Here is a 16,727-nt window from a genome sequence, read left to right as displayed (position 1 = left end):
CCGGATCTAATGAAGACGGAGGTGAAGGGGGTAAGGAAGCAATGGTCGGATCTGCTCAAAACTCTAGCTAGGATTTGAGAGGGAGGAGCTCGAGGGAAGGGCGGAGGAGGAGAGGGGGAAAGGAAGTGGAGGGAGGGTAGGTGAACTTGGTGAGGGTAGAGAGGGTTTGATGGAGGGGTCGAGAGATCGGAGCTCGTGGTGGGAGGAGAGGACGGAGGGCCCACAGGAGAGAGGGGGTCCACGGGGGAGTGGAGAACAACAAGGTGACTAGATTTCTGAGAGAGGAGAGAAATGAGCGGAGGAGCAGGTTTTGGTGAAAAGTGAAAAGAACCGCTCGCTCTTTTCACTTTTCACTTTTCACCCAATAGTGACGTGAAAATATAATTATAAAAAATGAATCATTTTCAACTATTTTCATGTTTACCTTGTTAAGGTGTCACATGAAAGTGTGCTAGCTTCATATAGCATATTCAACACTTTTTTCACTTCAAACTAACCACTTCATCCTAATAAGCTAAAGTGGGTTAGTGTCGTAAGAGAAATGTTTTGTAAATTGACGGTCTTTTGGTGTGAGAAAATGATGAATGTATAATAGAGAATCTACTTCTCTAATCACAATCATTTATCATTTTAATTGTGAAAAGTGAAATGAATGCAGTTCATAGGGGTATAATTAGAGCTATATTTGGAATAATTTGAGTAGATTATGGTAAAACAATAGTATTTAGAAGCATAAATTGAATGGACGTTAGCAAATTATGTATTGCCCTAATGTTACAGAAAAAAGTGGGAAACTGACAGGATATAGTTAAGGCCATATACTGTGGAGTAATTCAATCAAAACACCCCCATGTACTGTGGAGTAATGCAAATTATGTATTGCCCTAATGTTACAGATAAAAGCTGTATATGCACTAACTTTTTCCTATTATTTAGCATACTTGAGATTTACTCCATGAAAAAATTCAGCAATTAAACAACAATATAGTTAAGGCCATATAATGTGGAGTAATTCAATCAAAACACCCCCATAGAACCCCCATAGAATAAGATGATCTACACCATTCACGAGATGCTAGAGGGTTGGTTTGCAAATTGTGGTAATTCTATCAAATATATAAACCACCACTCCTACTTCAATAGCGATGATTCTAACAAGATCCATTCTGCGACAGTGCTATAGACTTTGCTAGGATCTCAATAATTCCCCTACTGAAGGAATGGTGGCAATTGGCAAGGAGCCAGACAGATTGCTCCTCATACAACATGTTCCCTACAAATGATATCAATTGCAAATATGACACAGCCGTATGGTAAAAAAACTTCAGAACACATCATATTGATCTCAAAGTACATGACAGGAATAAACAACAGTTAGCAAAGCAGAAGAGATTAAGCTAAACCACTCAGCAAGACTATTGAAGAAAAGTTCAAGGGATTTCTGTATAGATGTTGCCAATGTTGAACATCTATCTTCAACATTTTGAAGATTTCCATAGAAAAAAGCAATCAATTTGTACCAAGCAAAGGGTGTGGTCTTTTCTTCAATGCAGAGACCTTTGCAGGGCTCTCCGTTGAAGTAAGACAACTATCAACCGAACATTCAGTAATCTGTGGCAGGCAAGCAACTGTCATTTCTGCTAAAGATGGCATTTTGAGAGATTCACACTGGAAATTTGCGCAGCCATAAATTTCTCTGGTTGACAGTTCAAAGATATCATGAGTGATAGATTCATGTTCAGTCGCCACAAGATCAGGATCAATGAGAATGTTACATGCTCTCTCTAGTATGGATTGCAGGTACTTATCTTGAGCTTCAATTCGAACCTGAATATGCCTTTGCACCTGCCCAGAAAATGTGCAGGGAAGTGATTAATTAAGAGTTTTAACAAAGTGCTATGGGACAGCGGATGCATACATAGGGGACTGAACTACTTCAAGAGAGTTTGTTGGTTGCTAAAGTAATGAAAATGCAAGAAAGTCAAAGGATTAGCACACACAAAAAAATTGTGCTCTATAAAGAAGAGAACATAGAAATTTGCTTTAGAAAAATACTCTCAGCCGTAATTACCATCTTCATAATGCTGTTACAACTACACCTTTCTGAACAAAATAATCTATTATCATATTTTTAAAAAAGAATGTCCCATCACGTCACATTGACACAACTCAAATCTCTAGGATATATTCATAGAGTAGCCGCCTATCTTAATGGGTCCCAAATATTCCATGTTTTCAGAGTTACTAGTGTTTCCATTGTCCTCTTTTATTTTCAGAATTAATTGTAATTCTCGGTTACTTTTAGGATTTTAACCAGTTTTGTTTAGTTTTCACATAAAATGTTTATTTAGCTAGAATTTCTTTTTTGAGAAAATAGTTAAAATTGATCATAAATTTAGCTTCTTATTTATTAGACAAACCTTTTACAAAGATGGTTATCCTTTATTTTAAGGGTTAATTAATTGCAAACAAACCTCCTTAATATCATCCAATTGCAAATATAACCCCTGAAATTCTATTTGTTGCGAATAGACCCCCTGCCATATTGGCCCAATTGTGGATGCGCCCCTCAGTGAACTTTTTCGACACTTTTAAAAGTAAAATAAAAAAATAGCAATTGGGTGTCTATCCTCACTAATAGAATCTACAATAAATAGAACTACAAGGATATGAGTAAAAAAAATCCAGTCAGGGGTCTCAATAGATAGAACACAAGGGGTCTATTAGCAAAAATAGAACTACAATGGGTCTATTCGAAATTAATACTACAGAGGGCCTGTTCGCAATTAAACCTTTTTTAATTGAATGTTGGTAATTCTGCCATTGAGAGTTCATTTCTATGAAGTGGGATACTTCCTTAGTCTTTTAAACATGCGACTGATTGATTTGAATGTGATCCATAGATAAAAGTGTGAAATCTCAACTATTATGTGGGTTTTATCTACTTTTGTTTATCCTTTTTGTTTCTTTAGAAATCTCTACAACTACCTTACTTTGTGGCTGCTTTTGATCAGATTCTTTCATAAAATCAGCCCTTAGCTAATTCTTTAGCCCTCCAACACATCAAAGCCCTTATAACCCGTCTTCTTTCTAAAATCCCATCCATAAAACCTCAAAAATGCAGTTACGTATATCTAAATAACAAAAAATTTAGGTTTCTCACCAATGTTGCTTACTTGAACATTTAGTATGGTGTTTGCCATACTATGTTAAATATAAAATATTATGTTTCCATAGTACTTCAACTATTTCTTCCCCATGATTACTTTCCATATCATTGAAAACCTACATAAAAAATTTTCATTAAACCAACTTAACAATTCTCACTAAATCAAATAAGTTTTCACTGGTTCAAAAATCCTCAGTAACCTCCTCTACTTCTAACTAGATTCACATAGCCTTCCTCAATTTCAAAGATTATCAATAAACCCACATACTTGATTTCGTGACATACACCTCTTTTGTTACGTTGAGGTATCATAAGTACTTTTTTAAGATCAATCTTCTTTTATCTTTATTTTTGAAATAGTAATTTATCGTAACCTCTCAAAACTTTATTAAGGTGCATAATGATTTTATGCTTTCAATTCATGAGGACTTAGTAAAAGTAACTAATCTAAATGGGTACATAAGCTAAATTGATCAATATCCTATACTTCAATTTCGTCACTAGCATTTTTCACCTTCATTCTCTTTCTTCTCATTAATAACCCATCTAATCCAAATTTCGCCTTGCTTTTTTCCACCCTCTCCCTTATCATGTCCAAGTGGTACAAAGAAAAACAAAAATGAAAATTTAAATATGGAGGACAGAAGAGTCTAGTAAAAAAAGCCATTGTAATTTATACATATGTTCTAAATTGTTTTTTTTAATGACCTAGCCCAGAATCAAACCTAGGACTGTATGAGTCATATTGGAACCTCCTAGCCATCCAAATCACCCACGATGAGCTGTTCTAAATTGAATTAGAATAAAGATTATGCATTATTGATTGGTATAAAATTAAATAAATCAACACTAGACTAAATAATCACCAATAAAGTAAGGATATGAGTATTTTAATCAAAAAATTACTTAATGATGACTCAACATAACTTATGGCTATATATGATAAGGAAAAAGAGGATAGGTGTTCATTAATGATTTTATAAATTGGAAGAATGATTCTACTGAGAACTTGTAGGGGGTTTTCTGATGATTTTCGAAATTCAACGGAGGTGTTATATGATACTAGTGAAAGTTGAGCGGTTTATTGAAGTTTTCCAAATCCAAAACTTATTGGAAGCCCTAGAGTCTTAGTTTATCTCCTTCATTTTTAATCTAAGATATATAACAAAGAAAGACAAGTAAACACAAGTTACCAACCACATGTTGGATTTAACTCAGATTTCTATTTCCCCAACAACCATAACTGTCAAAAGTTCTTTTCAAAGAAAATTTTAACTTATCTATCGAGATAAAAATAATCTTCACAGCTTAACGAACTAACCTCTAGTTGTTCATGAAGCCTTCTCTGAAGTTCCATTTGGACTCTCATAGCTTCATTGCATCCACTGTCCAGGAACAGAAACGTGAGAATAAAAAAAAGTACCATGATGTGAAAGCCAGAGGGTCAGACATACTCGTTCAACTCCTCAGCAATTAGAATTGATGATGGAGGAGCTGATGGCTTGGCGCTTTGGGTTTCAGCAGCACCAGAAGCTGCAGTCCCATGACATACAAAGGTTAGACAACAGGGCTAGTCACCACAAAGTTACAATAAGGGTCCATTAGCAGAAATCTTTTAATAAGAGAGTTCTTGTGTTGATGTCACTAGTGAATTGAAAATATTTGGGGACTCAAAATCGGAACAGATATATCATATCATTTATCTGGGTGCTTGCTTTATGCAATAACATTAAACAAATCCTTAATATGATGTGCTGATTTTAAAGGTAAAATGATATCATATCTCATGAGAAGACCCACCACTGGTCCTAAATATTTTCCATAGGACTCCAAGTGCAGGAGAGAGTAATATGTATTCAGTATTTTGGCTAAGGAATTGAATTTTACCAGCTGGTAGCATGCCCTAAACTAAATGATGCTCAAAAACAAGTGTACTTTATTTCATAGTCATTAGCCATAAGACCCGTGTCCAATGTTCCACAAGTTGTGCACGAGTTTCATTTCAACGGGCCAACACCCAATGAAACATATTAAAAGGGAAGAGATTAAAAATTTTTGCTTGGCAGCTTGAACCCACTTCCTGAAGGTTCCAGCCCACGATCAACTGCTAGACAAGCATCCATGCAATTATTAAGGCAACATACAATCTAGATGAACATGATATAACACCTTTTAACAAAAAATGGCATGTATTGGCATAATTGAATAGATATGACTGATACAACTAGAGTATACATGATCTTTCACTCAAAGATTCTGCTACACAGTTGCCATGGTCACTTCACAGTTGCTAAGTTGCATTATGTCACAAAATGTATAACAAACTTTTCAAGCACTCTATAGAGGAACTTAAGGTGTTGGTAAGGAAGTGAATTTGGCCAAGAGGTGAGATCACGTAGATTAAAAGTTCTAGATGTACCTGTGGCTCCTAAAATATTGTGATATAAATTTCATCCCACCATTTAGGGCAGGTTGGTCTTGGCTGCATCCAAAATTAATGCTCACCAAAGCTTACTTAGGGTCCATTTGGCAACCATAGTGTTTTTGCCAAAACATTTGTTTCCATAGTGTTTCCATAGTGTTTCCATAGTAGGTAAAACATTTGTTTCCATAGTGTTTTTGCCAAAGCAAAAACCCCACGCATTTGAAAACCATGGTGTTTTCATGGAAAAACCAAAACACTTGTGGGAAAAAGCAAGAACAAACACTTATCTTTGAGTTTATGAGGTGTTTCGAGTTTAGTAATATATTATGGGACCCTAGTTCTTCTCTCTTTTCCTAACAAGTATAACTATCATACTAATTATCTTGGTCCTAAGGAGAGCTTGGTGCAAAATCTAAAAAATGTTTAGAGAGGACCTTAGCATTTTTCCTAGCCTCCATTGCACACATTGGTTGCCCACACTTTTATATTGGACATGAGCCAAATGGTTGAGGGCTATTGGGCAAAGGGGTGGCAAATGACATTTGTCTAACCTCCTCCTCCATGTGTTAAGCAAGAGAAAACAACCCAATTCATACCTCTCATCCTTTTATCCGAGATTTGTGGGGTTGAGAAAGAGGAAGAAGAAGAGGAGAAAGAGAGGCATATGGAACTTTAATCCAAGGTATCATCTTTCTCCTCAATACAATCAACATCTTTGTCCTCACTAAACTCCTATTGAATCCATGAGAAAACAATGTTGATTTAATGTATACAAAATTAGAAATTTATTTGATGAATTTTATTGGGATACGAAAGTAAAGAAAGGGATTTTTCCTGGCAAGTTCTCACTGGTGGTCATCTCCGGTAGCTTAGGAGGCATCCGCTAGTGTCTGACCACCTACAACCAGTCTTAAGCCGCTATGGTGGTTGTTGAAAGAGAGAGAGAGGGGCCTCCGCTAGTGTCTGACCACCTGCAACTAGTCTTAAGCCGCTGTGGTGATTGTTGAGAGACAGAGAGAGAGAGCAATTTAAAAAAGGTAGAAAAGGGGACAGAGAGACGATCGTAGGAAGAAGAAAAGAAGGAATAAGAAAGATAAACAAAGGAAAGTTTTGATAAAACCCCATGATCTTTCGAAACTTTGCACATAGTTCAAATTGAGTGAAAATATTAAACATTTGAATGGAAAATTCGTTAAGACCCCTGAAATTTTCTAGTCTTCATGAAGATCCAAAATGATTGATAGTCTTTTAACGCGAATAAATTCCTAAGAAAGATAAAAGATACTTGTAAAGCTCTTTTATGGGTCTTGACTACTGCTTGGTCCTATATGGACATAGAATGGTTGGTCTATAGTATAAGTTAATTTATTAACATTAACTGCAGTTTTATACTATAGGACTTCATTGAGATCAAATGACTAGGTTGAACATTTGAACCTTAAAATGTATTGTTCTCACCGGTTACTTTTGAAATAAATTACATGAGAAAAATATGCCATCAATAATTTGCCATTATGTTTACATAAATAATTATTACTGTGCTTTTTATTATTCATAAATGAAAAGTGTGGTTGAATATGCAATATATTGTGAAATGAGATTATTTTACTTTGATAATCTTGACAAAGAATTATCGATAGCTTTCCAAATCTTATGCGCTTAATCGTTTCTTTGTGATTCAATATTTTGTAGTGAAATTGTAAATGAAAGTGATAATTGATTTTGTCTATTTCTTTAATACATATGAATTTCGATTTTTCTCAAGATATTTGACAAAGAAATGGATTTAAGTGTGTTTTTGACAATTTTACGAATATTGAGCGAATTTCCAAAATTAAATATTAGGAGCAAAAATAAATGAAAATGAATTTCCTGAACGGTTTTGTTATTATTATGAGTTTTTATGCTCATCGTCAACCTAAAAGTATTTACTCGTGATTGAGTTTTCATATCAATAGTACCCGGGTATAAAAAGTGTTCACATTATCCACATGTTATTCACTGAACAAGGATTATTTTCATGATAGTCGAGAAAATGCAAAAGACTGAAATGTGTTATCGAAAACTCTATAGAATTTAAAGATTTATCCTTGATTTGATTTTGGAAAGTGCAATAGTAAAACAAATTTTAATTTTTGATAAATTGTTTACTTGACTTTATGAGATATACTCATCATCAATTTGAAAGCATTTTAATCAATTTTGAGCAAAATGATGTGTCTAAGCGATGCGAACTCTTAGTATAAATGATGTGGCCTTCTTGGCACAAGTGATGTGACCTTATCAGCATAAGTCATGTGGCTTTATTAGCATAAGTGATGCAACCTTAGTAGCATAAGTGAAGTGACCTTCTCGACAAAAGTGAAGTGGCATTATTAGAAAAAGTGATGTGGCCTTATCGGCAAAAGTGATGTGGCGTTATAAGCACAAGTGATGTGGTCTTACCAGTGCAAGCAAACTGGCCTTATCGGCATAAGTGATGTGGCCTTATTAGCAAAAGCGAACTGACCTTATTGACAGAAATGATGTGATCATATCCGCACAAGTGTTGTCTTTTATTTACCACAAGTGATGTGGCTCTTTAGCTTCAGTGAAGTGGCAGTTAAACGAATCTATGGCAATGTTATGTATTCTATACCAAGGAAAGATTGTCAAGTGATGAGTACTCGCATTCTCTTGCTACTAGGCCATACTTATAGTCATAGTGTGACCACTAAGTGTTTACTAAGAATTTGTTGTCTTCAAATGATTAATGAACTGATTAAGAAATCAACAATCATCTTTTATGCACAATTTGGTATACTCATTATTCTTGTGATTTTATAGCATCATAAAAGTGGTTCATAACAAATGATTTATTGTAACTTTTATTTCGAAATGATTGAATTTTCATATTATTTTTCCTAGCATATGTTACAAGTGCTTTTATCTATACTTGCATCATTTGGAAGATTGAAGTAAAATATTATAAGATGATTACCATAACATTAATAATTAATTATATATATTTATTACATTATAATATAAAATTTGATATGGTAATATATTATATTATAATATATACATTTATTGATTTAATTTATTATATTTGAATATAATAGATTATATTATAATAATTATAATTATAGGATAATATATTGTAAAATTAATATAATGTGTTTTAATGTAATATATTATATTCTATTTTGATATAATATATTATTAAATATTATATGGTACTTAATGTAGTTAATAATATTAACATATATTTATTATAAAATAATATGTTATACCTTTCATATTTTATATTATAATAATAGAATATATTATAATAATTTATTACATTATTATAATTTAATACATAAAATAATACAATATTTTAGCATTTACTTAATACAAAATATTATGAGTGTGTTTAATATACTATATCAATGCTATTTTTAATATAATATATTTTACAAAAATATAAATAATATTATAATATTTGTATGGAAATGGTCAAAATAGCTTTGAAAAAACACACTCATCATGGTGTTTTTAAAACGGTTTTGGAGAAAAACATCATGGTGTTATGTTTCTTAAAAACAACACCATAACAAAATCACCATGATATCCAAACATGCCCTTGGAGAATGTTTTCATTTTCCATAAACATATAAGTGTTCTATTTATAATTAAGTAGTGATTATTATAATTGCTTCATTAAAGGCAGAAAGTTAGCGGTCTTGAGGAGACAACCAAACCAATTCACATGCCATCCCCTAAAACCTCAAAAGAAGACGTCCTGTATGCATCTTGACTCATGCGTCCTTCCACTTAATCGTCATTCTTTAAGCAGTAAGGTCCAAGCTAAATAATATAGAATGAAAAGATCAGTAAGAGCCAAAACACAAGCCATATAGCCATACAAAGTTGCATAGTGCCTAGATTCTAGGAGTTAGTTCCCCAGAAAAATAAGTTTACCCTGCTTGTATATGCATGAGCGCTTTTTATACTTATTCTCATCTATAAGCTTGGTCACTTGTGATCAAAGTTATTTCTTCCAAAAGAGACTTGCTTGTTAAGATTGCTTCACATCATCCATCAATAATAGCCAATCAGATTTATTTATATTTTTCAGGGCATAATCATCTAACATAGCCTTCAGTGTCAGAAGTCAAGAGGTCCTAGGCTCAAAGTAATCGTTTGGAATTCATATATATTTCACTCAAGATCCACTATATTCATTATTGGAACCACAACTAATCATCTTATGCTTTTGAGTTTATGATTTCTTATTGCTTAGATGTACACTTGATGACTACATTTGCTTATCTGACACATGTTGCTTTCTTTTATCAAATTGATTGTCAGGGTTTCTTCAGTTAGATTGATTGTCAAGTATCACTAGTGGCTTTAACTAGTTGAGTTCAATTGTTCACAAGAAAATGTCAGAGGGCATCGTATTGGCATAAGTAAGCCTAACCTAGGGCTCCAATTCTATTCCATTCCATATATAATAAGCTTGCAGAGGACAACCCTATAGATCAGACTCTCTAGAGTGGCAGCCTATTAACATATTTGCAGGTGAACTCAAGAGAAATGGTGTGTACAAAAGAGCGGCAGAAACTGATTATGTACGGGTGTGGTTTTAGCTTGTTCTGTGATTGAATTGTTGTGTATGTGTGTGTTTGCATGTGTGTGAGCGCAGAGTGTGTGTGCGCAAGTCTACGTGCGCGTGTGCGAGGGATGGAGGGAGGTAGGGAGTACCATCACTAGAGTTGTCAATGAGCTCTTTGCATGATTGCTTTCCTAGTCTGTATTTCTGAAAAGAGAGCAACAGAAAGTGTTACGAAAACAAGATAAATTAACAACTATGACCTTATTCTGACTTGTAATAGAGTATAGACCAACTATAGGATTTCTCTTTAAACATGAAAAAAATTAAATATAAAGTTCTTTGCCACAACTTTTGCTTAATCTTAAGCCTTCATGATTGTTGCTCACTCCTGCATCTATAATTTAGATTCTTTAATCTCCTATTTCCTAATGCAGTAAAAGTAAACTGAAACCTCATGCTTAGAAACGGACAAGTTAAACTGAAACCTCATGCTTAGAAACGGACAAGTTTTTTCAAGTATGTTGCTCAGAAAGAGACCTGAAGATGACTCTTCAAATGGTAGAGAGTAAGACCTCTTATATTCATAAGCCTAAGTATCGTTTTTGGTGTCGCTTCTGCAAAAGAAACCAAGAGAAAGAAGGTTTAGAAGTACAATCAAAAGAGAAAAAGCATAAATAGTTAAAAGGCAAAATTAACTGAGATGACTACTTCTGACATTTATATCCTTCCCCATGGGACAATAAAAGTTTGGGTTATTTGCATGTATAGCCCTTAAATCATGGGTATTTGGAAAAATATCCTCAAATCTTAGTATTTGCAAAACTAATCTCAAATTATAAACTTTGTGAGAAGAAAAACCCCTAAAATCAACAAATCATCAACTTGGTGCTAAAAGTTTGACTATTTTGTTAACAATTTTTGCATTGCGATTACAAATTAGCTTATCAAAGTTGATGATTAATTGTTTTGAGGGTAATTTTTTCAAAATTGACAATTTGAGGGGTATTTTTGCAAACACTAATGTTTGAAGGGTAATTCTGCTAATATCCATGATTTAAGGGGTATATATGAAAATAGCCCTAAAAGTTCTAAGTTTTAACATATAGTTTACGGAAAACATAAAGGGTCTCAATTCAGTAAAGTAATAAGTAATAATCAAATTTCAGTGTTGGACTTGTGCTCAGATGCATCAGTACACCTATGCACAACTTGTGATTTATAGCAATCTGATATGTATTCCATAAGATGTTTAGCTTTAGAGCCACAAAAAATCGGTCCTTATGACACCATGGGTTAAATTTATTTAAAGGAATTATTATTGGGTTAAAGAATGGCTTTGAAGAAGTTTATTGAAGGTTGTTTTGATAAAATAGATAGGAGTAGAAAGAATTTCAACTAGAGCGCAGTATTCGCTTTCTTACTGACAACTAATGACTATAAAGAAGGGGTGATAGTAGAGGTGGAAACAACACTAGACTTGCAAAGAAAGAATGAGTCTATCTGTTGAAAGTCCCATGTTACCTGGATACTTCAAATCGAAAGCCATCTGCGTACCTGACACGTACCCATATCCGTACCGAAATTTCTTGGACACTTCTTGAATATATGCATACTTTATTCACGCACATACTCAATTATATTAATTTAAAACAATTCTCATACAATTCTTGGACGTCTATACTACACATCAATTTCTTTTATTGTGATCATATGTAAATGAAAAAACAATAATGATCTTATACAAATTACTAATTTTGATACATATATAAATATATAACACACACAAATAGCCGTCTCCCTCTACCCTACCTTTTACAAGTTTGTCGTGTCCGGTACCCCTACTCATACCCGTACCCGTACCCATGCAACTTGGGATGAAACAGTGGACATAAAATATAAGCTCTACTTGATGAAAGAAAGATTATTGTATGTGAAAGAAAATATGTCTCTTTTGAGGTTCTTGTCAGTGTTTTATCTAAGCTTTTCTCTCCCGATGAAAAAATAGAAAAAAATTACTTATTGTTGTCTTTTCATTAATTTTCTCTCTTTGTAGAAAAGCTAAATTCAATCTCTCCTCAGTCCTACCCAGGCAAACATGATATATATGATTGTTCTTCTATCTTTGCTCTAGAAGATAAGTGACTGCTCCATTAACGTGATCAATTTCAGACAGTAACTGCTCTTTCCAGTCAGATACTTAATATCAGTTTCTTTAAATTCTTAGTCTGCGCTTGCTCCATAAATCCTCAACGCAAGTTCAACAAAAACTTACTTGCAAACTCTTTTTTATATTCTTTGGTAAAAAGAGGCTCAATTCAATAAAGTACATCTTATCTCTAGTCAACAATGACACGTTATTTCCTGATAGTTTTGATTCAAACAATGATTACCACCAGGCTGCTGCCAGTCATTTCCATTGCCACCACTACCATCGAGACTCAATATAAAGAATAAGATTGCACTATCTAATTACAAACACCAAAATAGCAGAATAAGAAGATCAGCTAAAAGCCAATGTTTTCCTTTTGAACGAGTAAAGGCTTTCATCAAATTAGAGCTGGGTAACCTACCACAATTTTAGACCAAAAAGTCATGCTACTGGAACCAGTTAATTATGTCAATACTACAACCTCAAAGATGATTTAGCGCAACAGAAAGCGCTCTAAAGCTAGATATATAGAATCATGTTAAATTATTGATGGTGCTATAGATACTGGATTGAAATAGAGATTGTTTCTTGCTTTCCACATACCCCATTACACGCAACAGTCAACTAACAATATTAAGTCTGTGTGCTTCTTTCACAACTTCAAGGAATACAACATAAGGGATTTAACTCTAAATCCTTCCTGGATTATCTGCTTAGTGTCTGAAATATAAACCAGTTCCAAAAGAGGTAACTGCTAGTTTCCATAGCTCTGCCATCACAAACATTTACATTCTTCTTGAGGCATAGGTGATAGGTCTTCTTTGTTCCAGAACTCATCTAGTTGGAACTATATTTGGTAGTCTTTAACATCTATACACTCATCACACTGGAACAGTCTCTTACTTTCCTAGGTTTATTGGGGGATTTTCTGCCAATCTATGACCTACATCAGTTTGAGACCCACATATTTTCTTTTTCAATATTAACTGGTAATTATCTGCCGATTAATTTCCAAAATTCATGTATTCTCTTCTATCACAATTCTGGACACATTCTAGTTTATGATACTAGTCCGATCCATCATGATTGGGTAACTTGCATTGGATATCAAAAGGATGTCAATTCTGCTGTCATTACTATAAGTGGATATTTTGCCTGACAATGGGTGTGAGTTATGCTCATGTAAGTTCCATATAGGTGATTTTGGCTTTCTTGATCTTTCAATCTTTCATGGAGTTCTCTGTAAGTTTCCTTAATCAGTCTGACCCATAAATTGCCTTCACCCAGTAATTTGATTACCATTTTTTTGTAACAGAGAATTACTGAATTCTGAACTCTCTTTGACATTAAGTCCTCACAATTTAAATGGTCAGTTTAGGAAAATCAGACATCCCTTGATGTTTCCAGTTTACCAGTGTTCATTTAAAGCAAATGGAGAAATTTCTGTAGTGTACCATAACAATGTCAAAGACAATTGCAGTTGAGAGGAAAATAATGGCTTTTAAAAGTTCAATATTCGAACATGATGCCAAACCCTCTATCGTATTGATTAAATTTGCGGTTTCCTCGCAAAAACTGGATATTGTTATGAGTGCCTATTTTCCTCAGGAGACTCTCCCCACAAACGCACTATTTTCATATTATAATAATTTGTTTGCAATTTGCTGTGAGGACCTAACAGTATAGTACAAATAATCATTAAATTCTCATTTAAACATCCATCAACAACAATCACCTCACAAAAAATTGAGGTCAAAGGATTCTGTAGAAAAGATGAATAGCAAGAACAGAATAATCTAACCCCCACAAAAGATGGAATGAACCTTGTTGCAGTGATAATCCTATCACACAACTTACTCTGGTTTCATGGTTGATCCCTAATGACCTAATTTAAAATGGGCGAGTATAAGATGTTAAAAAAATAACAATTTGTTAGTTCTACACCAGAAGTGCATAAAGTAACAGGCAAATATCGTGAAAATAGTGAATGTATTGTGTCTTTATTCCCTATTATTTATTATTGCCGAGATCATTCACTTGTTTTACCCTACATTCGCAACCCTGTTTGAATCAAGGGGAATATGGGAGAAGGGAAGGTAGGGGAGACCATTCACCCCGTTTGGATAGCTTTTAAGGGGTGTGATGTTCCCCCCTCGTTCCCCTAATTTCACCCCCAACAATACAAAATTTGTTCCCCTCAAATTGGGGTGGAAAGGGAATTCGTTTACTTTCCCTTATCTTCTCTCTCCCCTATTTTCCCCAACCTTCCCTACCCCCACTGAAATCCAAACATGCCTAAGAGAGATGGACAAAACAAAATTTTATTTAATCAAGCATAGAATAAATTGTAATGCCACACTGAATCTAGAATTTTTTTCAAACTAGAGTCAAAGATGCATCCAGAAATGAGGACAGTCAAAATGATTCATTTTCTTCAAAATGGACCACAGTATGAATGTTCAGCAAACAAAAACAAATCGCTTCTATCTGCAAAACAGCAAATAATATTTTAGGATGCAAAAAAACAAGGCCGGCAGCTCATAATAAAGCGTTGCATACATCATGTGTCTTTTACTTAACAGAAGAGATAACATAAGCAATCATTGAGGTCTGAACAGAATACTTAAGCAAGTTCAGTCAATAAACAATAAGCATCCTACTAATAGCAGATATCCAAAGACCAGTGCTGGCCCTAAAGAATCATATCCAACACATGAAATATAAGAAAATGGCTATGAAGAAAATCTAGTGTTAAAATAGAAGTATTTGTGTAGTGATCCCAAAGATGAGGTAAATTTGCAGCAGTGATTCCCCCACTATTGTCAGCCTATAATTCAGGGTAGCCAGGTACTTGCATTGAAGAAAATTCAATACTAAACCATAATTTGCTAAATAAACTACAACAGATGAGCATACATTACATCAGTACAACACTTCTTTTCAGCTTCAGAAGCTACCACTGTCAGTAAAATATATGAAGCAAACCTTTTTTTCTCTTTTTTTTTTTGTTGTTGTTTTTTTTAAACCATAGGATTGGTGTCTCATTTTTCTAAATAAGTTCTTTGAAATTGTTTTAAAGAAAAAGAAGCACTACCTTTTTCTTCTAGTTAAAACATCGGAAGAACTTCCGACATGCTAGCATTCAGGTTCAAAACATCAAGCAGAATATGAAAAATCAGGTTTCAGCCCAAATCAATCAACTAAAGAATCACCTAATTAATCACAAGTTGCTACCCCAAGGGTGTGTGTTTAAATTTTGCAATCCAAAACAAAGCAGAGAAAATTTCCCCCTAATAATCAGCAAAGAGTATTATTCGGTTTGGGCTTAGCAACATTTCATCAAAAAAAGAAAACCACATTCAGTCATTGATTTTGCTCAACTGTGAGTAATGATCAAATTGGTCACCGACCCAAAAGGGAAAGGAAAATTCAGAATCCATTAGCACTACACTTTCTAGCCTATCAAGCCACATTATCCAAACCCAGTTCACTCACACAACCAAACTAACAAACATGTTAAAGGCACAACACAACAATCCACAAAATAATCACAAATAACCAAATGGGTTCTCCCAAAAATAAACAATATGAACTCAGAACCAGAAAAAAAAACTCACTATCGGGGCCACCAAGCTGCGTTACGGCATCGACAAACCGATCATGGAGCTCGGCGGTCCATCGGCTTGGGATCAGTAGTCATCACAAGCCTCGCATCCACCTCGACCTCACCGCTACAGCTGTACATTTCTTTAAAAAAGGTAAAAAAATAAGAAGAAAAAAAAAGTACGGCGAAAATAAAAGAAGAGGAAGAAGAAGAGAAAATGGGTATATTTTCCTCTTCTCTTCCCCTCAATCTTTGCTGGGTTTTTTATTTTAAGTGAAAGCACGGAAACTGTGTTGGGGTTTGGTTAGGGGTTTAGGTTTGGGATGTTGTTTACTGTCCTTTCCCACCCCCCCTTTGCTATAGAAGAACACTGTGTGATTGGACTCTTGGAATACTTTATTTGAGGGAGGTGCAGTTACCGGGGGTGAGGTGAACTCTCTTCACATTTTTAGAAGGGAAGGAGACGAGCACAAGAGGACAATGAGAGGGTCAGTACAGGACGGTCAGCAGGACAGGAGGACCTTCTTCTCTGGAAAAGGACAGGGGTGGTGGGGAGAGGGACGGGAGACCGAGCTCTGCTCTTCTCTATTCTATGAAGGATGGCCTGCTCTCATTAAAATTAAAAATTAAAAATTTTAAAAGAAGACCTGTTTTGGAATTATGATGTAATTAAAATGTTAATTGCGGATAGACCTCTTGCATTAAAATGGTTTTAAATTTTCTATCTCAAACAGGGCGTTTGGATAAGGTAGCCGATTATAGGAAAGGGAAGTGAACACCAACTCGGTTGGGATTTTTCTC

The 16,727-nt window shown here is 34.4% G+C and overlaps 1 protein-coding gene across 1 annotated transcript; it reads right to left on the bottom strand.

The window, feature by feature from the left end:
- On the bottom strand, positions 1,312-16,516 carry LOC109823895 (protein PHR1-LIKE 3-like). Its single transcript, XM_020390326.1, is given in 8 exon segments — positions 1,312-1,845; positions 4,491-4,554; positions 4,624-4,702; positions 10,323-10,377; positions 10,711-10,787; positions 15,940-16,001; positions 16,003-16,069; positions 16,346-16,516. Coding segments are annotated over 7 exon segments (738 nt in total). The 5' UTR covers positions 16,068-16,069; positions 16,346-16,516; the 3' UTR covers positions 1,312-1,509.

Source organism: Asparagus officinalis, chromosome 9 (genome assembly GCF_001876935.1).
Source record: "Asparagus officinalis chromosome 9, Aspof.V1, whole genome shotgun sequence".
In the NCBI taxonomy this organism is placed as follows: domain Eukaryota; kingdom Viridiplantae; phylum Streptophyta; class Magnoliopsida; order Asparagales; family Asparagaceae; genus Asparagus; species Asparagus officinalis.
This window is presented reverse-complemented; position numbering and strand designations above follow the sequence as displayed.